The sequence below is a fragment of the Emericellopsis atlantica genome, assembly GCF_019669845.1.
Source record: "Emericellopsis atlantica unplaced genomic scaffold F5Z01scaffold_14, whole genome shotgun sequence".
Taxonomy (NCBI): domain Eukaryota; kingdom Fungi; phylum Ascomycota; class Sordariomycetes; order Hypocreales; family Bionectriaceae; genus Emericellopsis; species Emericellopsis atlantica.
Window position 1 is genome coordinate 726,230 of NW_025764716.1, and position 26,128 is coordinate 752,357.

Consider the following 26,128-nt stretch of genomic DNA (forward strand, 5'->3'; position numbering starts at 1 on the left):
AAGGCGTCCTGCTACCGGTTCACCAGGCAAGCTGAAATTAGCAAGTATAGGCTGTGCGAAGCAAGGCTGCGGAAAGCGACGTGACGAGCCACACATGGAGCGTGTGCTATTCGAGTTTTATGAACACACCAATTCCTGCCGCACAATCGTGCCGCCGCGCGGCTGACATGTTCATGAATAGGTCGTGGCCTGGTCTAGAGTGCCCATGACCCACGACGTCTTGCCTGGCGGAAGAAGATCACACGAGGAGGCTTGGGTGTGTTACGAACGTACCAGATCTCCACGATTGACACGAACGCTCAATTCTTGCAGCTATCGGGCTGGTAAAGCATACATCCTACAATCCACCAGTGGAAGCAGAGAGAAGGCACGACCTCATTACGTGAATCAACCGTGAAGGCCGAGTCGGCCTTGCCTTGCTGCCACTGCAGTGTCTGCACAATCATCTAAACATCAGGCAATCAAATTTGCCTCATGATTTGCAGCGACCACAGGTAACTGGGAGCCTTTATCTCTGATCAGCCACCACTCACCCGACCAGTGAGGCAGTGGACATGAAAGCAACGTGAAACCTCGCATTCATCCCATCTGTCTTTCATCTTTATTTGACCTAGCCGGAGCAGATTTTTCTCTTTTTCACTCCTCCCTCCACCGTAATATCGCTCTCTACTACTCAATTTTGCAGCATTGCTTCCAACTGCGTCGAGCTCCGACATCCTGCGATATCTGGGCAGCGCCACCCCGTTCACCATGTCTCTGGAACAAGAGCTGCTGGCCATAATTGACAAGGAGCTAGCACAGAGACCACGAGCACGAGGATTCAAAGACTTTCACAGCAATGGCCTCCCGATTTTAGACGATCCTGCGGCCATTAAGAGATACCGTGCTGAAGCTGAAGCACCCGAACTCGTCGAGAACGACGTTCCCAGCAGCTTCTATACCCATGTGCCACCGGGCTCGGTTGCGCTGTTCTCCCGGAACGATGGTCGACGACCCTTTCGATTCATGCAACATTTCCTTCCCGAGCGTCATGTCTTCCACTGGAACGTTTCGCAGGTCCACTCGGTGTGCAAGTCGTTGGCCCGCAAGCAGTGGCGCGCTGTGATGCAAGTGAAGAACAGGGGACCTGATATCAACACACAACTCTACGATTATTTCGACAGCTACGACTTGTACCACTGTGGAGCTGTGAACCTGGCCAATGTTCTCGCTGGCATATCCAACATGGATCTGAGCAATTTGCAGCGTGTTGAGGATTCCTTGAAAATAGCCGTCCACAGCTGGGTTTGCTCATGGGCGTCTCAGCCGGGAAATGCTTACAAGTTGTTGCACTTCCCAGCACCTGCCGTTCCCATCACTGCCTGCCTGCCGCAGCATGACTCTGGCTTTGACCTACATCGTCTTCTGACCGATGAAGTGCATGGACGTCTCAAAGAGGCTCTCACAGAACAAAAGAGGCTTTTGGTGGAATGGCACATGGGATTGCATGGTCCACAGCGAGGTACGTATTCTGTGTGGGCAGAATGAATAGCAGGAATATTAACAAGCTTCATAGCACTCTCAACACAGACGAACCCGATGTCGACCCGAACATGGTCTGGATACGTGACGGATGATGGCATAACCATAGTATCGGGAAACTCTTACTGTCCACCTCGATGGCTCGGATCTTCAACCACTCCAAGCTCTGACGCAGATAACAAAGCCCGAACTCTGTCCCAGGACCAATATGACACGCCTGCTCAAGCATCGCCCTCCCCAACGTCTGTTCAGGAGTCCATTCTCACAGAACCACGATCTCGTTCCACTGTTTCTGAAGACAGATGCGCGCGGATGAGCCATAGGACGGCGGCTGGAACTAACCCTCTTAAGGACAGTAGGGGATCCTCTGTGCCCCCGCCGCAAACGATGTTCGGAGATGCGCGCGACGTCTAGAAAACTACCGCACCATCAGACCAGCATCCAGAAGCTACAGCGACCACGGCAGGGGAAATTCCACCAGCCTCAGCCGAGACAACTGCATTCACGAGCAACCCCCAGGCTCAGCGCGGTGCTCTTGAACTTGACAAGACCCGGACCTTGAATCGTACTCGGGACCACCAGACTCCGTGGCCTTCAGATGTACTTCTCCCAAGTCAACCTGCACCCCAACCAGAGAACCACAACTTTGGACAAGTGGCCCATTCAGAAACTGCTTTGTACAGGAGTCAGAATCGCAGTCAATTCAATCACGGGGATCGAAGCACCTCGCGCTACGAGGCGGATGATCCTCCCTCAACGCCGCGGGCGAATTTCAACCGCAGAAATGTATCAGACAACTTCCACTACCCATCTCCAACTCATTCGGCATCTGGCATGCTCTACAGATGGGATGGCCGCATGGATAGCACAGCTCTAACGCCACGCTCTCACAAGCCGTACAGCAGAACTCATCAGCAGACTGCTCATCGTCAACAAGCTACGGGCTACCAACCAAGCAATGATAGACAGCATGCCGCCAGGCCCCCTATGAGCTATCCTCAGCCGCCTCCTCACCCACATGCGGCAACAATGTGCGGGCCTCCTCCAGCATATCTAACAGGCCCTGAGCCCTTACAACTCCCCCCGACACCATCACATTCTCAGCGGAACTACCCGAGAGCTGCAAGCCACCTGAACATTGGCGCGCTACCTTTCCAGCCGACTTCGGGGCATGCCGTTGGGCAAAATGAAGCAACCGCTCAAAAGCGACCAGCAGAGCGCGTCGCAGCCGCAAAAGGGGATAGCATGATGGTTCATACAGACCCGCAATCAACCGAGAAGGAAGCCTGCAAGAAAAGGTACAAGAGGCAGACACGTTCTTCGACAGTCAGCCAGCGCTCTTCGAATACCTGCGATGGCCTCCAAACAAGGGAGCCAGCGATCGATGCCCTGAGTGGTGCGTTTTCTAGTTCAAAGCCCCGGGTTGCGTTGCCTGCATTGCACACTGGGCCTACAACCCAGCCGGGGGCCGAAGCCCCTGTCGATGCACCGAATCGCCAGTATGAGCCCTCTCGAAGCCTTCAGGAAGAGAGGACCAGTCAACCTTTCAGCGAGGCTACCGTTGCCACAAATCACAACCACGAAGCTGAGCAAGCTGCCACGATAGACATGGGCCACCCCCCAGTGAAGGCACAGTCTGACGGAGAGCATGCCGATAACCCTACCAGTACCAGCCGCGCTGACCACGATCACAAGATGGCGGTTATTGATTCACGTTCCACAACTATTCAGTTTGGCGACGTGGGTGTTACAAAGATTCGTCCGTCTGCACAGAGGACGGGCGAAGGCCAGGCTCACCGTGACGCAACTGGAGGGCCCAGAGACCATGGGCAAGAGTTATCACGACCAAAATCCAGCATGAAGCCGGCTTCACCAGTCAATGTTGCCGCCGAGACCGTGACATCGCCCAACCAGCCTATGCCAGTAATATTGCGGCAGCCCGTTGAAAGCCAGCCCAACGTCTCTACGGCCGCTGATCATTCGGACGGCTTTTGCCCAAGCCTCGTCGGCATCCTGGACCGATCTGGAAAGGTCATTGATAAGCAGCAGCTCGAGCCGCTGAAAAAAGACAAGCTGTCCTCGGAAGTTGAGGAACGGGGCGAGTACAGCTCCTTTACGATAAGAAAGCGACCGCAGCCACGGAAAGGGGTGGTGTCAACCTTGCTGGAACAGGAGCAAGGTAAGCAAGGCAAGAAGAAGAACAACAGTACGAATCATTTGGCACCACAGACGTCTCGCAAAGAGCATGCCGGCGAGAGTCAATTCAGAGTTGAAGCTGGACAGCCGAAAAGTTCACAGCAAAGCCTGCCAAAGGACGACAAGGAGGGAGTCAAGACTCTGAACGTACGCCAAGAGCGGGGGTCTACACGTTTTGGAAACGCTGACACTCGGATAACAACCAAAGAGCTTGGGTCGCTCAAGCACCGCCGCGAGCCGCAAGCTATCGATCGTGTGTCGAGTAACATCTATGCAGCCTTGTCCTCAGGCGCAGGTTCGCAGGGTCCCCACGCCAACAGTACTGAAGGGCCAGATGTTGGGCTAAGGTCGTCGCCGGTCCTCATGAACCAAGATGTATCTAACAATACGGATAGCGGCACAGGTCGGGTGCTTCAACCAGAGCTTAAGCCGGCTGCCGAGACGGACCAAGAGTCGCTGTCTGCTACTGCACCCCAGGAGGCGACGACTTTGGAGTTGAGCTCTAAACAACCTGTGAAGAAAAACAACAAAAAGAAGAGAAAGAAGAAACCGCAGCAAGCAGACCGAAAACAGGAGAAGGACAACGAAGCTTCAGACGAGAAGGTTCTTCAAGAGGCGTACGAATTGGCCCAGAGGGAAAAGAAAGCGCTGCAAGCCTGCGATCAAGAAGAAGCGCAGAACATGGAGGCAGCAAAGAAAGCAGAAGCCCGTGCTCAGGAAGCAGCGAAGAAGAAGGAAAACGACAAATGGGGGGCGTCGCAGCATCTGGAAGAAAGCAAAGCAGCTGCTTCGGAGTCTGATGGGCGCTCGGAGGCGGAGACCGATGAAGGCGACGGTATACCGTGTGACATTGATGATTGGAGGCTTCTGCTGCGGCCTCATACCGTGGACCACTCTCCCAGCCCATGGATCACTCCCTTTGGGGTCAACGGGTCGGGTGCTATCACACAGGACATCGGCGAAGACGATGAATGGGATCCCGGAAACGATGGGGAGGATGCCATTGGGATCAATGAGCCATGGCCACCTCACTCACCGTCTCGGAATCGGCCAATCGATTGTTCAGCGTCGACTGCGTCGACTATCACGCTAGGGCGTAATGGCGCGCACGGAGTAGACGAGCTAGACATTAGTGACGCCAAATGACTTAATCAAGCAGGAGAATTGGATTGTGTCGATTGTACGAGTAGATAGCTGCCTCAACAAGTAGCAAGATACAAGCAACAGCCTTGGAAATGTTTGAGTACCTGGCCGCACTGCGCTCAAGATAACCTTCTCATGACCCGACTGCACCTGTTCAAACTGTGGGATATCTTTGCAATGCGCAAGAAATGCGATAAGCTTCGCATCACCGTGTCCGATGCACAGTATTGTTGCAGGCCAGCACGCCTTATATTCACAGTTCGGGATTGTTGTCTGTAGTATCGTCCTCTTTCTCTTATCACGACTCGTTCTTGACCAAGCCAGTGACGGCGTCCTCCACTTGCTTGTCTGTCAGGCCCTCCAGGATTTGCGACTGCTCCTTGCCGAATTCTAGACCGTACATGTTAGCTCGTGTGTCGACAATGGGCTGCGCTCGTTCAATCGTACCGTATCGTGTAAACACCTTGGGGATCGTGCCTGACGCCTCGCGGATCAAGATGGGGACGTTGGGGTTGTTCTTCTTCATGGTAGGGTAGGCTCTCGAGAGGAATGATCTGTCCAAGTAGAAAGGTCAGTTGCGGCACGTATCGCGGATATCTCGTCAATCGGTTGACCTACCGGACGGCGGCGCTCTGCTCCGAGGTCTGGCAGAACAGGAAGCGCACCTCCTTGAGGCCTTTGGTGAACGCGTAGCGGGCAGACATGGCTGCTGTGTCGTGCGTGGCTGTGATGACGATGGACTGTGTTCCTCGGAAGAGCGCAGCAGCACGACTGGAGTTGTCGTCGTCGTTGCAATTGGCGTCCTGCGATTGGGCGCCTGAAAACTAGTCCTTGCATAAAATTTGCATAAAGTCAAGTCACGGTTATGCAGTGTGCATACGTTTCGGGATTAATGGCGGAGCCGGGTGATCTCCGGTTATCGGTCGCAAATCGGACCTCAACACTCAACTTTCTGAACCGTGCAGCGACGGGTCTACTCATCAATCGACTTGGTATCACCCTCAGTACTGGTACGTATCATTCGTTCTCTTGCAATATTCCTAGGAAGTTTTTCTGACCGTCTCGCTCCCAGGACACCATGGCCTCGTCTGCGACATCATCAATCCTTCGCGCCTCGCGACCGGCCTTCCGCCAGGCTTTCCGCCAACAGACCCCCTTCCGCAGCCAACAGTTCTACCAGGGCGGACGACGATGGCAGAGCTCCGAGGCTGGTGCCCAGCAGCAGCAGGCGCAGAGCTGGTTCAAGAAGGCGTGGGAGAGTGAGGTCGGCATCAAGACCGTCCACTTCTGGGCGCCTGTCATGAAGGTTCGCGACACCCAATAGTGGGGGCGAGGACAATGGGGAGAGAATCCAAGGCTGACTTGATTGAAACGCAGTGGTGCCTCGTTATTGCGGGTATCGCCGACATGGCCCGTCCGGCCGAGAAGCTCTCGTTCACGCAGAACTTTGCCCTGACCTGCACGGGTCTGATCTGGACCAGGTGGTGCATGATCATCAAGCCCAAGAACATCCTGTGAGTGTCTCCTCATATAGCGAGACTACGAGAGAAGGCTAACATTGTTGCGCGCAGGCTCGCTACCGTCAACTTCTTCCTTGCGATGGTTGGTATCGTCCAGCTCACCCGCATCGGCCTGTACGAGTCCAGCAAGAAGTCTGCCGGCGAGGCCGTTGCGGACGTAAAGGAGGAGGTGAAGCACAACGTCGAGGTTGTCAAGAAGGAGATCAAGAACTAAACCTGTAACACTGTTAGAGCCAAGAGAGGTCATGCGAGGTAAAGGATCAGGGGCACGCTGTCGCGGAGGAAGATGCTACATGTATCACTTGATTGGGTCCGCTTTCTAGTCGGTAGACCTGCGTCGATAATATCAAACCCGGTTGGAAATAATCAACTACTTGTTCGCTGGCGTGTCACAAAGTCACACTCGGTGCGTAGTATCGTCAACGTCAAATCAAGTCATCTCGACTATCTCGCTTTCATCAATATATATCAAGGGCCAAAACGGCCCCTCGATTCAACCACAACGCCATGCCATAACTAACCAACAGACCCTTTCAATCCAAGACGACTTGGATGTGCGTACCGCCAATACCTGCAACCGTCCCCCGATTGTAGTTGATATACAAATATGTCCTGCCCCGTTTCCATATCGGCCACATTGGCGACCCTGCTCATGAATCAGTGTGCCCCTCATTCAGGAGCATTTCCAGCACAATTTGCCTGCCTGGCAATTCGGGATGGCACATGGCAATCTTGACCGTGCCTTTGGACGCGTCGCCCACGTTGGGCAAGTGTCCATTGCGCCCCTGCGTGTGACTGGCGGCGGCAGCGCTGTTGCCCGTTGGCCCTCTGATACCGTAGTCCAGGACACGTACATCCTTGCCGGCAATGATCTGGCGCAATCTGCCATTCTCCGCGTTACGGACCTCGACGTAATCCTCGTTGAAGAGTAGGAGGTATTGGCCGTACATGGTTGCACCGCGGGCCTTTTTCTGTTTACCCGCATACTCCATAATGAGGGTGCGACTAATCTCGCCGTGCTTATCGACGTATGCAGCGCAGTCTTCATATGTGACGATGAACTCGTTCTCGTTCAGCCGGAACATACCCAGAGGCCTTTGATTGGAGATGCGGTTGGCAATGTTCGCAATGGCTGGGCCCTTGAGATCAGGAATCGACATGGGCTGTTTCTTATCCAGCGTCAGCATCTCAACACCCTTGGACGTTGCCACAGCAATGTATGTCTGGAACAAGCTCAGCGAGTAGCATTCGGTCGGGAAGAAGAAGTCGTCAAAGTCTCGGAAGGTTTCCGTGCTGCCAAGGCCGCCCTTACGCCCGCCGAAGAAGCGCTTCTTCTCCGTGGCCTTGTGGTAGATGGGTTCCAGGACTTTGAACGTTGTGTGGAGGCCCTCTTTCTTCTTGTAGAATACCAGCGTCCGGTCCTTCATTCGTCCAGTGGCGAAGTACGTGACATCCTTTGCCAGTCTCTGCGGCGCTCGACGAGTGCTATCGTTGCTTGGAGGCGCGAATTCCGACACTGGGGCTACCACGTCAAGTGGGAAGGATATGAGGGAGCGCTCCGATATCAGAAGGCACACCTGGAACTCCTCGAGCACCGCAATTTGAGTGACGCGGGTCGCCTGGACCGTCTAGAAGATGGTTAGCCAAGGTTTTGCAGTGCCTTTTGGAAACAACTTACCCTCACCCACCCGCGAGGGTTAGACGGGTCGGAAATGTAAACACCATAGTCTGTTCCAATGGCAATCACGGGTTTGCCGAACGCCGAGAAGCCAGTGGCGCAGTTGACTTGCGCCCGACAAACGGGGGCTATGCCCTGCGCCGAGCCAAGCACACTCTCAAGATCTTGGATGGCGCGGTCTAGTGGTGTACCCTTGACGGCCACAGGGGGTGTCCGGGAAAGAAGCGAGCTCTCGTAGTTGAACGCGGCATCGGCCAAAACACGCAAACGGAAGGGCTCTGCGCTCTGCTCATGGAGGGCCTTTGCATGGTTCGTCTTGGCTTCGATGAGCTTCTGGCACCACTCCATCCGGTCTCTTGCCGATGAAGCATACAGCACATACACTTCGTGTCCTAAATGCTTGAGTCTGAAGGGGTATAGGATGCGACCATCGCCATCGCCAGATCCAGCAGGCGTCAATGTACCCAGAGATGAGCTGGTGCTAACATGCTCAAGTATGGGCTTGCCACTGTTGTTCGTAGCCACTTTCGTCATCTGATTGCTTGATGCTGATGACGTGGTCGTCCGGCCCAAGGGTGTCGTGATACCCTTTTGCCTCTGGATGGGCTCGTCGTTCACACTCTCCAGAAAGAGCAGGGGCATGAAGATTGGCTTCGTGCATTGTCAGCGTCTCGTACTTCCAGTGTCCATAGGGTCACATACCTCTTTCGAAACATCGTACTTCTTTTCTTTGGTGTGCGTATAGACTGTTTTGGCCAGGATCAAGCAATGATCAAACAGCAACGCATGCATATCAACCCAGCGTACACCTTTGGAGCCCAGCCGCGTAAGCTCTCCCTGCATTAGCAATTGGCGGCCAAGATGGTCGAGGTTGAGGGACGTCTCAAAAGATGGCCTGAGAACCAGCATCCGATCCAACTGCATCATCTCTACCCGCTTGTTGGTTTCGTCAACCTTGGCATCGCATTCCAGCGCGACGGCCTTGATTTCGGCCATGGCTTTTTGCAGATTGGTCTTCTCCTCGCTCTCGGTTTTCATCAATTTGTCGACACTCTCCAGAAGCAGCACGTAGCGCTGTAGTCGCGTGATCGGCGCGATCAAAAAGTGAGCCCAGTCGTGCTTGCCCGAAGACTTGAGCTTCACCTTTTCATCGGTGAACTTCCTGAAGGTGAGGTTCCTGTCCCTTTCGTTGCGAATCATGTATTCAGCACGGGGGTAGCCAAATGCGTATTCGACATAGTGAGTGCGGGCTTTCCGAATCCATTCGCGCAGGATATCACTGAACCCCACGATCCAAGGGCCTTGGCTTTGTTGGCGATATTTGAGTTGCGCCAGCAGGTTGTCCTTGTTGATAGTAAGCACCGAGTCCAACTTGCCGAATATTGAGTTGAAGAATTTTTCTTGTCGCTCGGGCGGGATGAGTGGTGGTCTCCTGGTACGCATGTCATCTCGATACTCGAGACGGAAGAATTCGAGCTGCTTGATGTAATTCTCTTCTCCCGTCACAATCTCATGCAGAACATTTTGCCGTTCGACTTCTTTCTTGTCCCTGCTCTCAATGTCCTCTTTTGTGAGGCCATAGAAAACGTGCCACTCTTGGCCTCTGCTCTGCTCGGGATCAAGCTCGTCTAGGTCAATCTTTTTGACGGTCCTAGTGCAGTGGGTAGAATAACATCGTCCGGGTATGTCGTGCTCGTGCAGCTTAGGGGCGTAGCAGCCTGAACCTGTGAGTTGCCACAGGACTCCGGAGATATGTCCGTCGCCAAACTTGACCCATTCCTCCTCGGGTAGGAGAAGTTGCGCATCGAGCATGAGAGATACGACTCGACTGCTCAAAACTTCTGCATCGGCGACGTTCATCGTAGGAACTTTGAAGGTGAATAGAAGTACCAAGCCTTCTTCCACGGCTTTCCTCCTCAAGTCCACCTCCCCGTCAGCCATGTCCCGGATCCAGGCCTCGACATTGCTGAGCGCCCATGGCTCCGAACATCGCCGGAAGTCTCCGGAGCTTAGCTTCGAGGGCACGAACCGCCTCTTACGGCCACTGGGCAGAGTGATGCCATCAAATGCGCCAACACTACCCGCGTCATAGTCGATTGACGGCGGCCCTGTGTTGGGCGCAATGTGTTGATGGCGATTGAACTTCCTGCGTTCCTCGGCAGCGTCTGTCCTGGATCTGGCGGGTGTGTAGACTTGCGGCGTGTTGCTGTGGCCCACGAGAGAGATAGATCGCTCTGGCTGCAACGAGCCCGGTGTCGTGGTGTCGTACAAGGCCTCGGGATTTTCATGAGAATGATACCGCGAGTCGGTGCTTGTAGAGTATGTGTGCTGTAAGTGTCCGCGATTGTTGGTATTGACCGAAAGCATTGAGCTACTGTCGGACCCGGCACCGCCACGCGGAACTATTGGCAGGGGTCGATTAGACAAACCAGGATGGTAAAAGAGGTCTTGATAGTCTTCCGGCCCGGCCGAGTCACCGCTCTGCTTTGAATGAAGAGATACCCGCTCATCACCCTCGTCAAAGCTGAGTCGGGGCTCTCTCGGTGGCTGGAGACCACCGGTCCCCCCATAGTCCATGATGGCGCCACTGTAGTTAGGCTCTGGTTTGCGGCTGTCGTATTGGTTATCGAAATAGTTCGGTGAAGGCAAAGGGCGGCTGCTGTTCGAGTCCAACGGGGGTGATACCCCATACGTGAGATTGCCCGCGTACCCACCACTCAGCATGCCCAAATCTACCATGCCACCGCCCACCTCGCTTCCGCCGCTACTGCTTCGGTCCTGTTCTTCTGGGGGCGGCGGCAGAGGGGTCGATGTAGATGAGGGCATTGCTGGAGGAGTAGAGTCGTTGTAGGTGAAAGTTGCTCCACTGAAGCGCCGATCGTCAAGCTCAGCCTGCTGCATAGCTATGACGCCGGCAGTTCCCTCAGGATCATCGTCGTCTTCGTCAAATGACGAATTCGCGTAGGGGCGTCGTGTCGAAGCCATGCTCGCAGAGTGCGCCAATGTGGTCGCGGAGGAGTTGCACCGCCGTAGATGCTCGCTACCGTCATCGGGAAACTGTGCCTCGTGTGAGCCATTAGCGGGTCGTGAGGGTGGTCTTGATCCCCTCGAGCCTCCTCTTGGACCAATAGCACCTAGTTCCGCCTCAATATCGTGCATGAGTTGCTCTTGATCCTGATCATAGCTGCGGTTTTGGGCATGCCCTCGGTCCCAGCCCGGGTCTGTGTCCATAGGGCGCCTCGGGAGCGGCGCATTAGTCGGGTGTCTTTGCAGCCCCGCCGTCGTTCCTGGCGATGATATAGAATTGGCAGAATTGGCCCTGGAACCCCTGGTGTAGGCAGCAGTGCCGTGATCATTCATCGAAGTGCTAGCAGGCCCAACAGGCATGTACGACGTGGTTGGGTATGGCGCTTGCGTGTACGCCGGCTGCCCAGGGCTGCTTCCGTTGGAACCATGCGATGGATACGCACCTGCAGCGTACTGTGAGGGATTGTATGTACCAGCGCTATTGTTTTGTTGTTGCGCGTAGCCGTGTTCAGGCTGCGGAAATGACGCTGGATGGGTGAAGGCGGGAGACTGGCCATGCCCGAACGTTGGCGACGTGTGGGAGGGGCCCGGGGCTCCGGTGTAGGCCTGCTCCTGTGGAGTGTAGTTGTTGTACCCATGATATGTAGGTTGCCGTTGAGGGGAAGTCGCACTGGCGTAAGCGGCCGGGTTGTACGCTTGGGGGGTATAGTTGGTTGGTGACGGGGCAAATGAAGTTCGATGCGTTGGGTATTGAGGTGATGCCTGCGGTTGGCGGTACGGCAGGCTTGTTGACTGTGTCCTCGCAAAGATAGGAGAGGTTGGCTGAGCAAAGCTCTGAGGATTGTAAGATGTTTGCTGGGGCGTCGAGGCGGCTGGGTCTTGGTACTGGTGCTGGAATCCAGACAAGGCAGCACTCGTGGAGCCGTGGGTTGGCGGCCTAACGCTCGAGGAGGTAGAGCTGGGACTGGCTAAGAAAAGCTCGTCATTTCCGGCCGTTCCATAGCCTGCGCCATCGTACGTGGGCGCGTTGGTTTGCGACTGAGCATAATGAGCTCTGTCGTCTCCGCTGTTGAAGCTCGGGCGTCGACCGAGTCCCAGGCCCGTCTGATCATCCCTATCCTGCGCTTGCCCAGCTACAGGATACTGCACCGGAGGCACATGGCCGTATCGTCGCTGGCCGTCACGGAATGACATGGCTACTTCAAAGTTGTGTATCGTAGTGCAGGTCTCGGTTCGTCGGTCGGCGCGCCTCGCTTGGGCCTGTCAGCCTGAGCGAATGGAGTCGGTCGCGGGGCGGATTGGTTGTCGCAAACCTGGCGTGTGTGCTTGCGCGAAGGGCTGACAAGGTAGCGAGCGTCTAGGCAATCCAAAGGGTCAGGTCAATGACCTCTGTGCCCGCTATTCATGCAGCACTTGTCGAACTCATGTGCTTGGTGTGCGTACGATAGGATGTCGAGGATCGCATGTAGGTGAGGATGGCCGGGTCTGACCTGTCGGGGACTGGTCGGGTTCGCGCTGGTTGTAGTGCTCGCAGGGGGCGTCGCCGCGTGTGTTTGCTCTGCCGTCCGAGGCTTTCCAGGATAATGACAGGCAAAGGGATAAGCAAAGCCGTCGAAGAAGCTCGAGCCAAACATGCAAAGAATGATGGAGAAGGCCGCGAGATCAAGGGTTGGAGGCCCTGTCAGAGGTTGACGAACTCAACTGAACGAGCCAAAGTGGGGTGTGGGCTTCGTGTACAGCGTCGAGTCGGGCACCGGCGGACTGTCTTAACAGCAGCGCATGTGACTGAAGTGTTCAGCTGTTAGTGGAGGATGGACAGGTCTGGACAGGTCGTAGCGGCGCGCTGGAGGGTCCAAGTGTCGTCACCATCTGTCAACCCTCGGGACTACACTGGAGTTTGGAATGCGCTGCTGCACAACGATAGGGAGTCAGTGTCAAGCGAGTGAAGTACGAATAAGGTACGCTATGAACTGAAGTCTGCTACGTACTGTTCGTGCACGGCAATGCGCCAATCAGCATTGCATGACATGATGCATCTCTTCGCGACTGAATGCTCTGTGTATCAGCACATCTTGGCAACAAGGCCCTGGGCTCACACGAGCACTCGCGTAACAGGGGCTCTATTCCGCCTTGCCTGCTCCAAGTCCAGTCGACAGCTCATCCCGTCCTCAAGCGCGAGTTCGCAACAACGATAAAGATTTGGTAACTACGCCACCTGTTGGAACTGCTGCTCTGTCTTGTCAGCACATGCGTCTCGAACCTCCGTCTCGAAGAGGTCGTGTCATCTTAATTAGACTGTTGCTGCTACTGCTCTGAATAGTGATGTCTGCCGTCCCCCGAGCAGATCTATTTAAGGTAACCTTGCGACGGTCTTTGTCTGAAGCTGAACGACGCCTACCCTAGGGTTGAACATGCAACAGACAAACGTCGTATTGAAGCTATCATCAGATAGAATCGCCAGCATGGGTGAAGCTTGCAAGAGCTCGTACCGGTCTTTAAGTTTGTCTCACGACAATAGTCGCCAATTTCAGCCTCGCGCTTTCGATGTGTAAGGAAGACGGATAGTTGCAATGCGACAGGCTCCAGTCGCTTGATGTCAGTTGATGATAACATAGAAACATCAGATTTGCTAGCCAAATTTGACACCGAAAGCCACTCCGAATCACTAGCCACTGACTGCAAGTTTAGATCACTACGTAGCAGCATATTACTCAACTCCAAAAAAGCCGTCCACGCGGACACAAAAAAAAAAAAGACGTAATGGACAAGGCGCCATTGGCAAAAGGGATGCGTGATCTGGGAATCGAACCCAGGGCTCCCCGACGTTGCTCGGATGGCAACGGAGAATTTTACCACTAAACCAATCACGCTGTGGTAGTTATTGAAATTCGTCTTGTTGTTAGTTTACAGATCTTTTACGGCGCCGATTGTCACGTCCTGGCTCAACGTTGCCAACATACCGCGAGGGTTGGGATTGCAATGCAATAGATTTTTTTGCTGCTCAGAGTCAGCGCAATGACCAAGCTCGACTGGCTGCTGTACACTCTTTCACAGTACGGCCAAGGAGCTAGGCCCGTTAGGCAGGATGAGTGGAATGCAGCGCGGACCCACGTGTCTTACTTCAAGTTAGCTCGCGTGGACGCGTGCCAACATCCAACTTCATCCCTTGCGATGCCTTTCGTCGTTTCGCGCTGGCGAGTGCGAAGTCACTTGTCTCGTCTGCTTCGTTGTGTCAAAGTCAGCCTCTGGCTGTAATCAAAGCATGGGGCACTTTCTCTGGGAACATTGTGGCAGTCAACCCTTTTGAGATGGACGGGAACAGATGATACGGCGCGCGCGCCTGGAGGCAAACAGACATGGTGAGAGCTATCAAACACGCCGTATCAAACAATCCGCCGAAGAGGACTCATTGACCGACCTGAGTCCATGAATATCGAGATGATGGACTGTTGTGGCATTCGATGATGGCGGTTTGCTAATGCGCATTCCAGCCAAGATTCGGGCACCTGGCATGGCCAGCACTCGAAACATGCGCCAGGATATGGAATGCACAAGACCTTCGGAGGGCTTGCAGATTCCCAGGATGCGGGCCAGAGTCTTATGATCTGGAATGAGTGACTTGCACTCCCATGTCACCAGGCTTGACAGCGCTGCTCGCTTGAACGGATGCTCAGAGCAGGACAATCCATGAGTGTTGAGGAAACGCCCGAAAGCCTCAAGACGGTTGGAGACATTTGTACGTGAAATCGAAGAAATTTGAACAAGGTGCGATAATCTTCAAACCTCCATGCTGGTTGACAAACTGGTGAGGTGCCAGGCAGGTGTTGCGCCCTGGAGAACCAGTTGGAAGGCACGGTGTCTCCCTTCACTTCAGTTCAGATGAATCCACTCGCACTCACCTGAGCCTGCTGACACGAATGCCCAAGGCCTGTCAGTACATCGAAGACCGGCGTCCTATGGCTGGCAGTCGCATTCCATCCTGTCCGCGCAACCTTCCTCAAGCATCCAATCTGGTCCAGCCTGCACCACCCCGCAGAGGCTGGCCGTTCTTCCATCAAACACCATCCTGCCCAACGCTCTTTTCTCCCCCCTCAAGCCGCCTCCCTTTCCCTGGGAACTACCTTCGTTTGGTACACCTTTGAGTTCTAACTTACAGGTATCCGGTCGGTCGCTTCCTGTTCGTGGCTTCCGCTTCAGCTTCCACCACGCTCTTTTCGCTCCATGAGGATGCTTGTTTCTTGTTGATATCGCGACCCATAGCACCACCTTCGCTGGCCAACATACGACCAGAGAACCCACACTCGTTTGCTTCCACTTTGCGATTGCATTTGCGTAGCATGTGCTAATCCCACCACATTTACGGCAATCATTATGGCTGAGCCCGCTGTTTGCAAGACTCGCTCTCCTCTTTCCGAAGCTGCACATCGCATCAACGCGAGCTATGCCCCGTCTGATAACACCAAGAGCACCAAGGCGCGTGGGGAGCAAGTTGATACGCAGTCGCGCGCTTCTCATCAACAAAACGCGCCTCCAACGAGTCACGACCCTCGCGTTACTTCCCCGTTGACATCCAATCCACCGGAACCAACTGTCCTACGGCCGCCGCAGGAATCTGATGAGGCCAAACGACTGTCTCAAGCATCATACGAATCAGGATCTAGTAGAAGCAGCAAGAGAAACTACAAGACGCACATCGGTCCATGGCAGCTCGGTCGAACATTAGGCAAAGGCTCTTCAGCCCGCGTGCGCCTTTGCCGCCACAATGTCACGAACCAGCTGGCTGCTGTCAAGATTGTCAACAGAAGGATGGCCTACCTGGTTCCGGATAGCAGTCTGGCCGCCTTGAGCAAGTGGGACAACAACGATGCGACGAGCGGTTCGAGCGTTGAAATGCGTGTGCCCATGGCTATCGAACGAGAGGTGGCAATACTAAAGCTTATCGAACATCCTCATATCATGAAACTTTATGATATTTGGGAGAACCGGTCAGAGATGTAAGTTGTGTACTGCCCGCTATGTCCTATGGTTCACTAATTCCACAGTTACCTCATCCTCGAGTATATCGACCAGGGCGATCTCTTCACTTTCATCAACTCCCGCGGAAGACTCACCGAAGAAGTTAGCATGTACTTCTTTCGACAAATGATTAGTGCCATCGGGTACTGTCATTCATTCAACATCTGTCACCGGGACCTGAAGCCCGAGAACATTCTTATCACAGCCGACCACAAAATCAAGATTGCGGATTTCGGGATGGCTGCTTTGCACCAGACTGATACCCATAGGCTAGCCACGGCTTGTGGCAGTCCTCACTATGCTGCCCCTGAGCTACTCAAAAATCGCCAATACCGGGGCGACAGGGCTGACATCTGGAGCATGGGTGTGATCCTCTTCGCGATGCTTGCCGCCTCTCTCCCATTCGACGATCCAGACATGAGGACCATGATGGAGAAGGCGAAAAGAGGCCATTATCAGATGCCCAAACACTTCAGTCTCGAGGCCCAAGATCTTGTCAGCCGCATGCTTCAAGTCAATCCGGAGCGCAGAATAACGCTCGCCGAAATCTGGCGACACCCATTGGTGCAAAAGTACAACTACCTCGACCCTTACGGGGAGAATGGCGGCCAGCCTGGGGACCTACGAAGGGGCTTCCAGTATGCTCCTGTGCTGAGGGCGGACATTGATCCGCAGTTGGTTCGACAGCTGCGCAGCATGTGGCACATGTTCAGCGAGCACGACCTCGAACTCAAGCTCACCTGCGACACGTAAGTATCCGAACTCCCAGCTACCGTGTGAAGGATGACTGACTCTCCCCAGGCCAAATGACCAGAAGGCCTTCTACTGGTTGTTGCACAATTACAGGGATAAGCAATTGGAGGATTTCAAGCCCGAGCTTGCTCACTCGATGAGTGACTACCACCACTTGAAACCCGGTGCCTGGAAGAAGCGTGTCTCGACCTGCGAATTCTCTCAACCGCGCGCCAACGGTCACGGTAGATCTGTATCCCGCTTTACGGTCATCTCCAACGCCACCGAAACCGAAGCAGGTACCGCGCAGAGCTACGACCCCTACAGGGACAATCAAGTGCTTCAATCCTACGGTTCGAATGTCACCCATGCCAAGATCACAGTCCATAGGGACCAGGCTGTTGATGCTGGCCATAGCCCGCACGCCGCGAGGATGCGAAGCAACTCCGCTGCCCGACGACCTCGGGCAAATTCCAATCGCACTGCGCCTGGTGGACGGCCGCCGTCGTCTCGTGGGTCCATGTCATCTCTAAACGGTGCTCGACCAAACAACACCCGAGCCAGAGGGCCAAGCCTGCGGCACAAGCGTGGCGTCGACTTCTCCCACGTGCGAAAGCAGTCCCAGACTGTCGGCGCCTCGCGTTCGAACATCAAACAAGCCGTTTCTGGCACGACATTGGTGAGCGAATCGGCCCATCAGGAGCGATGCTCGCAGTCTCAGTCTCCCGAGCCACAGATGAATGACCAAGGGCAGTACGAAAAGGCAAAGGGTGCACCTGCGCCGTCGACACCGGACCCAACCTCGATTTTCACCGAGGAACTGCGTCACTTTAGCAGCAACATTGCCAAGGACTGCGACGAGGCATTCCGGAGCTCACTGATTGAGGAAGAGTCCATTGCTGGTTCGCTGGCGGAAGGGGACAGGAAGCAGCGCGACTCGCCCTTTACTTTCAGTGTCGATGGGTCTGGCCCAACGACGCCCGCCACAGACGTCTCGTCTGTCAAACCCTGGGAGTCGCGACCCCTCCCCCCTCTCCCATCGGAACAGTCTCTCCACAGGCCATCCGCTCCGAGCAGTGTCGCTCCGTCTCTGTATAGTGCGGATTACGAGAGGGATGTCGAGCAGGTTGCCCGACTGGCCGTGCCCGTCAAGTTTGTACCCCATGGCGATCGCCGGGTCGTGTCTGCTCCCGCTCAAAGCCACTCTACACGCAAGGTTGATGCCATGCCCCCCATCAGTGAGGACAAGGCACTCAACGTCGTGAGCAACGACAAGGCCAGGATTGTTTCGGCGCCGCCTCGCACGCCACCCAAGGCTCGAGGGGTCGAGTACTTGACCAAGGTTGAGAACACGATTCGCGTAGTTCACTCACCGAGCGCACCGAACCCAGTGAGAGTTCCAAAGCCTCTGAATGTTCGAAAGAAGACCATGGCAGGCACGAGTGAGGAGCGGCAGCAGGATGTGAACGGCCACGAGTATGATTACTCCAGCCAGCGAACCACGTCTGGAGACACGACTACCAGCCTGAAACAGAAGAAGTCCAAGCTCTGGTTCAAGAGGTCGTCCAAGGCGGGGACAGGGAGCGGCACGTCGACTGCTGCAACGTCCCAGGAGCAGCTAAGCTCGATCATGTCCGAAACGGGCGGAGGCGCTGAAGTAGCCCAGAGCTCTGTGGTCGGGAAGAAGACGAGTTTCACGTTTCCCTTCTTCAAAGGAAACAAGAGCGGTGAACTCAAGATGTCCATCGCTGGTAAGCCTCGACCCCCAGCTGCTGCATGTGGCACTCTCGCTGACTTGGCAGACGAAGCGGAAGCATCGGTTGGCGCTGGTGATCTCCCGAAGCGGCCAGCGAACACAAAGGTCAACTGGCGCGACTCCACTGCCACTGATGGCAGCCGCAGCATTGAAGTGAAGCAGAATTGGCTAGCACGCCTATTCCGGGTGAAGCCGGCGACTGATTATCTGTGCATGTCCATCTCCCGCAGGCGAGCTCGCCAGGAGGTTACGATCCTGCTGCGCGAGTGGCGGCGGTACGGTATTAGGGGTATCCAGGTGGACAAGGAGCGCAACATCATCTTTGGCAGGGTCGGTGCTAAGAACTGTGAGTACATGCGGGAGAGTTGGTTTCATGATCTGCGCTGACGATGCCCTAGACTTGAACCTGAAGGAGGTGTCCTTTGCAGCCGAGATCATGACGGTGATTGAGCACGGCAAACGGCAGCCACTGAGCATTGTCCGCTTCACTCAAGAGCGTGGTGCGGCCAGCAGCTTCCATCGCGTGGTCGACACCATGCGGACGGTGTTTGACAGCCGCCACCTGCTTGTTGCCGAGCGCACCAAGCAGAAGATGATGATCAAGACACTGCAGTCGTGATGGGCACGCGGGATCCCTGCGCGTGTTCGTTTTGATTACTATTGAAAAAGTGTTACTGGTGTTTGGATGAAGTTGGAGGCACATGTATAGCTACTTTCTTTTTCTTTGTATGAGGTCTGTCATCTGCATTTGGCAGCTGGTCTTCTCGGCTCATCCTTGCGCTGCTGCATTGTACTTTGTAAAGCAGGAAGGCATTGGCGGGGCGCACATCACTCAGTTTACTAGTCTAGATATTCATTTTGTTCGTTGATGCGAATTTGACTTCGTCTCCGTGCCGGGGGTCTTTTGAAGATAGGATCCAGTGTCTACTCGAATGTCCGAAGTCGCAATACCTGCTCGGCTGTTAGCCGAAGCCAGTACGTGGGCAATATCTCACGTGTTGGCGATGCAGCAGAGCTGGAGCTCACAGCATTGAGGACAGCCTCGGTTACTAGCCGGCCGGAGAACAGAGCAAGGCAAACCTCGGCGAGGCTTCGTATGGTGAGCGGAAAGAAACGGATATCGATCGTCTGCAATTCAATCCGTCCGTCTCGACAAGAGCACAGAGCCTCGGCTTCTCGGTCGGGAGGAAGGGGACATTGACTAGACTGAAATGAGCTTGCTCCCCGCCGTCACTTACAAGACCATCCATCCATCACACACATCGTTTGGGCTAGCGTGATCGCTGTGGAGATGATAATAAGGCGATCTCAAATGATCATGCTGCGTTTATGAGAGTTACTGCCGCTGTACGGAGTAATTCTCATATCAGTGCAGACAGGGCTGTGGAATTGTTAGCAGATGAGGATGGTGGACGGATTGCTAGTAGCTGTTAAGGCTGTGCAGGGCCACCCAGGCCAAGCAGTAACACACGGCATCTTATGATCCACTGAACCCCAGACAGACCCCGCGCTCCGATGACGCAGGTCTGGGTGCCCCCAAGGCAAGCAAGCACATGCTTTGGTCGGAGTGCCGTGGGAATTGGAGGTCGTGGATGCCACACCATCTTGGAGCGTCAATCACAGCCGCCACCACCAGCAGCAATTTGATTCAGCGAGCTTCCTTCTACCCGAGCCAGACCGAGACTGTCGCGCAGGAGAGCGTTACTTGCCGACCCGTCTCGAGGAGGGGCCGCAATGGCAACGTCTTGACGTCGACATGACTGGAGCTCATGCTGGTCCCTTCGGATCTGGTCCGGACAAGCTGATCAGTCTTAATCTCAGCCTCGAGCTTCTCTTCATAGCTGAATCTTGAATCTTTAGTTCTTCATTCATCATCCCTCATTCTCGCCCGTGCCATTGACCTCGATACCATCTCCCAAACAACCCACTGACACGGAACCTCCCAACTCTGCTGCTGGTTTCACTGTAGTCATCACATCCCGCCGCCATGGCCACCACCGACAGCATCCTCCAGGGCGTCAACGTCCTCGGCAAGGTCGACGAGAGCCACCGCAAGATCCTCACACCAGACGCGCTCGCCTTTTTGGCTCTCCTCCATCGCAGCTTCAACCCCACTCGCAAGGCCCTGCTCGAGCGCCGTCGGCTTCGCCAGGCAGAGCTCGATCGCGGTGTGCTACCGACCTTTTTGCCCGAGACAAGGCACATTCGTGAGAATGATGCGTGGAGGGGCGCACCGCCAGCCCCGGGCCTCGTGGATCGTCGTGTCGAGATCACGGGTCCCACTGACAGGAAAATGGTCGTCAATGCTCTCAACTCGGATGTCTGGACGTACATGGCTGACCTCGAGGGTGAGTGACCGCGCGCATGCACCATGTGAAGAAGCACCGAACTGACTTGCCTCCCCCCAGATTCGAGTGCGCCTACCTGGGAGAACATGATCAACGGCCAGGTCAATCTCTACGACGCCAACCGCCGCCAGGTCGACTTTAAGCAAGGGCCCAAGGAGTACAAGCTGAGGACTGACCGGAAGCTGCCCACGCTCATCGTCCGCCCGCGTGGCTGGCATCTGGATGAGAAGCACGTCACGGTGGACGGTGAGCCCATCTCGGGCTCGCTGTTTGACTTTGGCCTCTACTTCTTCCACAACGCGTTCGAGACCGTCAAGATTGGCCAGGGCCCTTACTTCTACCTCCCCAAGATGGAGAGCCACCTGGAGGCCCGGCTGTGGAACGACGTCTTCAACCTCGCCCAGGACTACATCAGCATGCCCCGGGGCACCATCCGCGGCACCGTCCTGATCGAGACCATCCTCGCCGCCTTTGAGATGGACGAGATCATCTACGAGCTGCGCGACCACTCGTCGGGTCTGAACTGCGGCCGCTGGGACTACATCTTCAGCGTGATCAAAAAGTTCCGCAACAACAAGGACTTTGTCCTGCCCGACCGCTCGGCCGTCACCATGACCGTGCCCTTTATGGACGCCTACGTCAAGCTGCTGATCCAGACGTGCCACCGCCGCGGCGTCCATGCCATGGGCGGCATGGCCGCCCAGATCCCCATCAAGGACGACAAGGCCGCCAACGACAAGGCCATGGACGGCGTCCGCGCCGACAAGCTGCGCGAGGTGCGCGCCGGCCACGACGGCACCTGGGTCGCGCACCCGGCCCTCGCCACCATTGCCACCGAGGTCTTCAACAAGCACATGCCCACCCCGAACCAGCTCTTTGTCCGCCGCGAGGACGTCCAGATCTCGCCCAACGATCTGCTCAACATGAACGTCCCCGGCGTCATCACCGAGGACGGCATCCGGAAGAACCTGAACATTGGCCTGGGCTACATGGAGGCCTGGGTCCGGGGCGTCGGCTGCGTGCCCATCAACTTTCTCATGTGAGTTCTTGTCCGCCTACTTCCCATGTCTGTCGAGTGATTGCTAACCCGGCCAAAAGGGAGGACGCGGCCACAGCCGAGGTCTCGCGCAGTCAGCTCTGGCAGTGGACCAAGCACGGCGTGTCTACCGCGGACGGCCGCACGGTCGACAAGGCGTACGCGCTGCGTCTGCTCAAGGAGTGTGCCGACGAGCTCGCGGCCAAGGGGCCCAAGGGCAACAAGTTCAAGCTCGCGTCCCAGTACTTTGCGGGACAGATCACTGGCGAGGACTATGCCGACTTCCTCACCACGTAAGTTCTCCCGACCCGAGTGACGTTGTCTTGATTTCAATGATGCTGATGATGATGCGTGAACAGACTACTGTACGATGAGATTACCCAGGTGGGATCGCCGAGGTCGGCGTCTAAGCTGTGAGAGGGCGGGTAAGGCGGGTTTTCTGTCATGGCAAGCACTATTTTGGAGTCTTTTGCATCTCTAGGCAACATTTGATATCAATCATGATTTATGGTCACACAGCCTGTCTCATCAAGAAGCCGTCGTCCTCCAACCCCTGATAAGCGTCGAGTCAAGCCGTGTCTATCCGTGAGATTGACTGAATCTCCTGAACGCCGTGCTCGGTGTATTGATGGAGACACCGCAAGATGATGACCTACCGATGAGCTGAATCTGCTCCCATTTTCGTGGCATGCCAATAGTGTCGGCTACCCCCGAAAGCCCCCAAGCCTCGACCGCTACAAGGCAACATGGCATGATGCTGTCGGTTCCGAGAACTTGGAGCAGCTATCACTGATCAGCCTAGCCTGCCCAGGAAAAGCAGGGGCACGGCAGGCAATCACTAGTTACTGCGTGTATGGCGTGTTGAGGCTTGAGATGCGCGATTCCACGGATTGCTTCCCCCCTCCTGGGACGCTACTCGTGCCATGCAGACGGACCACGCGATCTAGGCCCTGTGGTGTCTTCAATGCTGCGGCGAGCTTGCACTGCTGAGAGAGTCGAGTCTCCACCCCACCCGGTCCACGCGCGTGCAGTGGATAGACAATAGTATATATGGATTATGGCCAAGAGCTTTGGGCGGGTCTGTGGTCTCTGACACTGGCAGAGAAGAGCCAGAGACTGGAGAGAAAAGCAAAGACCCAAGGAAACGGGGTGGGGGGCAGGCTGATTCATGAACAATGGGGGTGCACGATACTCTCTTACTCGAAAAGTTTCCCGCGTCTCTCGGTCTGACACTAGACTCGTATCTACAGGGAAGATTGTTATTTCATTCATGACGATGACAGGGGAGGGAACGGCGGCCAAGGCAGAACTGACATCGGAGTTGTCTGTTTGCGTGCGCGCGTGCATGGACGAGAAACTGGAAAAAGTGGAAGCTGTCATCAAATGGATGATCAGATCATCAGAATGCAATTAAAGAAGAAGCGGCACGCTCGCTTAGTCCAGCCAGGGTCTACAGCGGCTGGGTGGTGTAGGCACGCAGGATAATCAGGGAAAACATCGATATGCGTGTAGTGATTTTAGGTCTCCGAGACGAGACAAGGACAGGACAGGACAAGTGCTGGCCCCATGCGCGGAGCATCCAGTCCTGCAGCATTCTTGTTCAGTTCGAGCCAGTACAGTCGAATACCTGCGGCAGTGATGGTCAAGGGGAATCGTAGAGCCGTTGGGCAATGGGAGGATCGACGCAGGGATGTGGGAGGGAGGGAGATCGCCCAGCGTGATGGCGCCCCGAGCAACAAGGAGGCAAGGACAGGCAACAAGTCGACAACAAGGACAAGCCTCCAGCAGCAGTGTCGCTGTATGTCCCTCTCCAGTCCTCTGGGCTAGACAGTTTGCTCCGACCCGTGCGGGTTGGGGCGCTATTGAACGACTAGCACTGGCACTCTCCCACGTGCTGGGCTGGGCTGGGCTGGGCTGGGGTTGTCGCGGCTCATTTGGCCAAATTACAGGAGAAGCTGGACAGTGGACACTTGTTGGTCGAATATCTCACCCGTCCAACACTGCTTCTGGTCTCCCAAATCCCAATTCTCGCTCTGGAGTCTGGCCTGGGTTATGGCCCATGGGAGCCCACTGGGAGGCTTCCGAGTCCCCTAGCGCGGCTGTGGCTTCATGCTCCCTCCACCTCCACTCTGACATGGCGCATGGATCCCTCCACTAGTCGATAGCCCGACGCCCCCCCCCCCTCCTCTCTCTTCCCTCTCTTCTCCCAGCGCTCACTCTCCAGTGCCTCCTGCGTCGCCCGGTCAGCAGTCAGTCGGTCAATTGTGCGCATGGGCACCTGAGCGACACCGCTGTCACCGAATGGCCAGCCAGGCTCTGTGCGGATTGACGAGGAAGAATTGGACGGGGGGGCCAGCTGAAAACAGAATATTGGCGGCTGGAGGCTGGAGGCTGGAGCACGCGAGCGGCCGCCCTGTCGCAGTGAGTCGCTAGTCTACGGTAGTGGACCCCTCATGGCTGTCAATGACGACTGACAAAGGTGACTGACTGACAACAATCCGCCAAGTTATTCATTAATTAGGTTTGTGTCGGAGCATCGCAGGACTGCCAATGGAGCAGCTCGCAATCACAAGGACGCCCGCCCAAGGCGCCGGGACGCCGCTGCCATGGGCCAATGTCCTCTTTCGAGAACCCGCCAGCCTTTCCCGCAGCCCGCATGAAGCCACCAGACTGGCGTCCACGACATGGAGGCCATCAGACGTACAGCAAGCCGCAAGCGAACCCTTGATATCTGCCTTGGCCCATCGACCAGCGAGCGAACACGACAATTGCGCAAACGAATGAGCATCACAGTCAATCAGTCGCCTGGGGCATGATGGGACCCCAGCCCAGACCAGACTCTTGGTCCTGACCAACATTCGGCCCGAGATGGGAACTTGTTGGGAAACGAGGACGACTGGAGGACGACGTCGACTGGGCTGGGCTGGGCTGGACTGGACTGGATGGCAGATTGATGAGATGGATCTAATGCCGAGGGATACAGTGATCCGATGCAGCATCCTGCAGAGCACTGCCGTTCTTTCTACTAGTCTACGTAGGTACTAAATAAATTATCTCGCCTATGCTCCAGTGGCAGGCTGGCAGCTCCACGAGTTTCGCACTCGCGTTCCGCGAAAGACAAGGTATATGGCGCGCGCCAAGAGATGGTGAGCGAGAGGGCGGTCTGGTTCCGCCCCAGGACGAATCGAATACTATTACTGCTGTGTTAGAGATTATTTCCTACCTAGCTTCAACATGGGTTCCATGTCGCCTGGCTGTTGAAACACTCTTCTCCCAGTCCCAGGCTCCCAGCCTTCCCAAGGCCGGACGCATCAAGATGATAGCCGGTACGTACTGACAATCTTGATGTCGATCAATGAACGAGTGCCTCTGTGCCCCAGTCTCAATGGGTTGGCCCACTGCCAGACTGCACCTAGGCTGTGACGCCGCCTCCACCTATCTGTCACCCGCACGTGTCTGTTCCGCGGACGTCTCCAACTCTACGGAGTAGTCTCTGGAGACCGGAGCTCCAATCTTCGATACGTACCTAGTAATGCTGGGCTAGCTGATTGCAGCCTCTGCCTGCCGCTGTCAGCAACACTAACAATAGGCTTCTGACATGGCGGCAGGGATGGCTCAGCCCCCAAACTCCACGTTGAATGCCAGCCAAATCCTATTACTTCCCGACCTTTGCTAGTAATTATTAGGAGGAATGCGGGATACTAAGGTACGTAGTTGATTTATTACATGGAGGAGATGGAATGCGGTGTGATCACTGTGATGAGCAAAACTACTCGAACATGACGGCTTCAATCTCCCAGCAGCCAATCGGAACCCAGTGGTAGTCATGTCTCGGATAGCCACAGGGGGGAAGACTCCAGTCTATTGTATGTCTCTAATATCTTTCCGGCCGTCCAGTCGCACGAGCTGCCGGCTGCCTAGTGCACAAGCGCGCGCGCAGGCTCACCTCAGAGATTAATTAGAGCGACATTTTCACCAAAGCGCAATCTGCCAAATAATGGTGTCCCGGGACAGATATAGGACTGTCCGCGTATTTGAGGAGCTCTGCTGCTCCTCAGAGGCTCAGACCAACCCAGCACCACGGGCAGGGATGCGCTGAGCATCAAACCAGCCGTCAGAAGTAATCGGCTCTTGCAGCCAAGGCTCTGGGACTTG

The 26,128-nt window shown here is 55.5% G+C and overlaps 7 protein-coding genes and 1 non-coding gene across 8 annotated transcripts; 5 read left to right on the plus strand and 3 right to left on the minus strand.

Annotated features, from left to right (window-relative positions):
• Positions 1-543: 543 nt before the first annotated feature.
• On the plus strand, positions 544-1,616 carry F5Z01DRAFT_687867 (uncharacterized protein; the record flags this gene model as incomplete). Its single annotated transcript, XM_046266028.1, has 2 exons — positions 544-1,501; positions 1,570-1,616. Exons 1-2 carry the CDS (start codon positions 751-753, stop codon positions 1,614-1,616), a joined length of 798 nt encoding a protein of 265 aa, XP_046118174.1. The 5' UTR covers positions 544-750.
• A 436-nt stretch (positions 1,617-2,052) lies between these two features.
• F5Z01DRAFT_123085 (uncharacterized protein) lies at positions 2,053-5,094 on the plus strand. Its single transcript, XM_046257506.1, has one exon. It carries the CDS (start codon positions 2,356-2,358, stop codon positions 4,861-4,863), a length of 2,508 nt encoding a protein of 835 aa, XP_046118175.1. The 5' UTR covers positions 2,053-2,355; the 3' UTR covers positions 4,864-5,094.
• Positions 4,868-5,648, minus strand: F5Z01DRAFT_656375 (NADH:ubiquinone oxidoreductase 10.5kD subunit). The gene is made up of 3 exons (XM_046263578.1): positions 5,479-5,648; positions 5,308-5,414; positions 4,868-5,250 (listed from the first exon to the last, which is right to left on the minus strand). Exons 1-3 carry the CDS (start codon positions 5,562-5,564, stop codon positions 5,159-5,161), a joined length of 285 nt encoding a protein of 94 aa, XP_046118176.1. The 5' UTR covers positions 5,565-5,648; the 3' UTR covers positions 4,868-5,158.
• A 100-nt stretch (positions 5,649-5,748) lies between these two features.
• Positions 5,749-6,768, plus strand: F5Z01DRAFT_656378 (uncharacterized protein). The gene is made up of 4 exons (XM_046263579.1): positions 5,749-5,870; positions 5,933-6,166; positions 6,238-6,374; positions 6,432-6,768. Exons 2-4 carry the CDS (start codon positions 5,939-5,941, stop codon positions 6,592-6,594), a joined length of 528 nt encoding a protein of 175 aa, XP_046118177.1. The 5' UTR covers positions 5,749-5,870; positions 5,933-5,938; the 3' UTR covers positions 6,595-6,768.
• Positions 6,769-12,773, minus strand: F5Z01DRAFT_656380 (CNH domain-containing protein). Its single transcript, XM_046263580.1, has 3 exons — positions 8,761-12,773; positions 8,059-8,709; positions 6,769-8,008 (listed from the first exon to the last, which is right to left on the minus strand). Exons 1-3 carry the CDS (start codon positions 12,277-12,279, stop codon positions 7,031-7,033), a joined length of 5,148 nt encoding a protein of 1,715 aa, XP_046118178.1. The 5' UTR covers positions 12,280-12,773; the 3' UTR covers positions 6,769-7,030.
• Positions 12,774-13,873: 1,100 nt separating this feature from the next.
• Positions 13,874-13,955, minus strand: F5Z01DRAFT_t53. The gene has a single exon. It is a non-coding gene; the product is annotated as a tRNA-Gly (tRNA).
• A 1,387-nt stretch (positions 13,956-15,342) lies between these two features.
• F5Z01DRAFT_123206 (uncharacterized protein) lies at positions 15,343-19,423 on the plus strand. Its single transcript, XM_046257507.1, has 4 exons — positions 15,343-16,079; positions 16,128-16,850; positions 16,903-18,935; positions 18,988-19,423. The coding sequence occupies exons 1-4, from the start codon at positions 15,457-15,459 to the stop codon at positions 19,206-19,208; spliced, it is 3,600 nt and encodes a 1,199-aa protein (XP_046118179.1). The 5' UTR covers positions 15,343-15,456; the 3' UTR covers positions 19,209-19,423.
• Positions 19,424-20,463: 1,040 nt separating this feature from the next.
• F5Z01DRAFT_123218 (malate synthase) lies at positions 20,464-22,569 on the plus strand. The gene is made up of 4 exons (XM_046257508.1): positions 20,464-20,937; positions 20,998-21,976; positions 22,036-22,266; positions 22,333-22,569. Exons 1-4 carry the CDS (start codon positions 20,577-20,579, stop codon positions 22,388-22,390), a joined length of 1,629 nt encoding a protein of 542 aa, XP_046118180.1. The 5' UTR covers positions 20,464-20,576; the 3' UTR covers positions 22,391-22,569.
• The last annotated feature ends 3,559 nt before the right edge of the window (positions 22,570-26,128 follow it).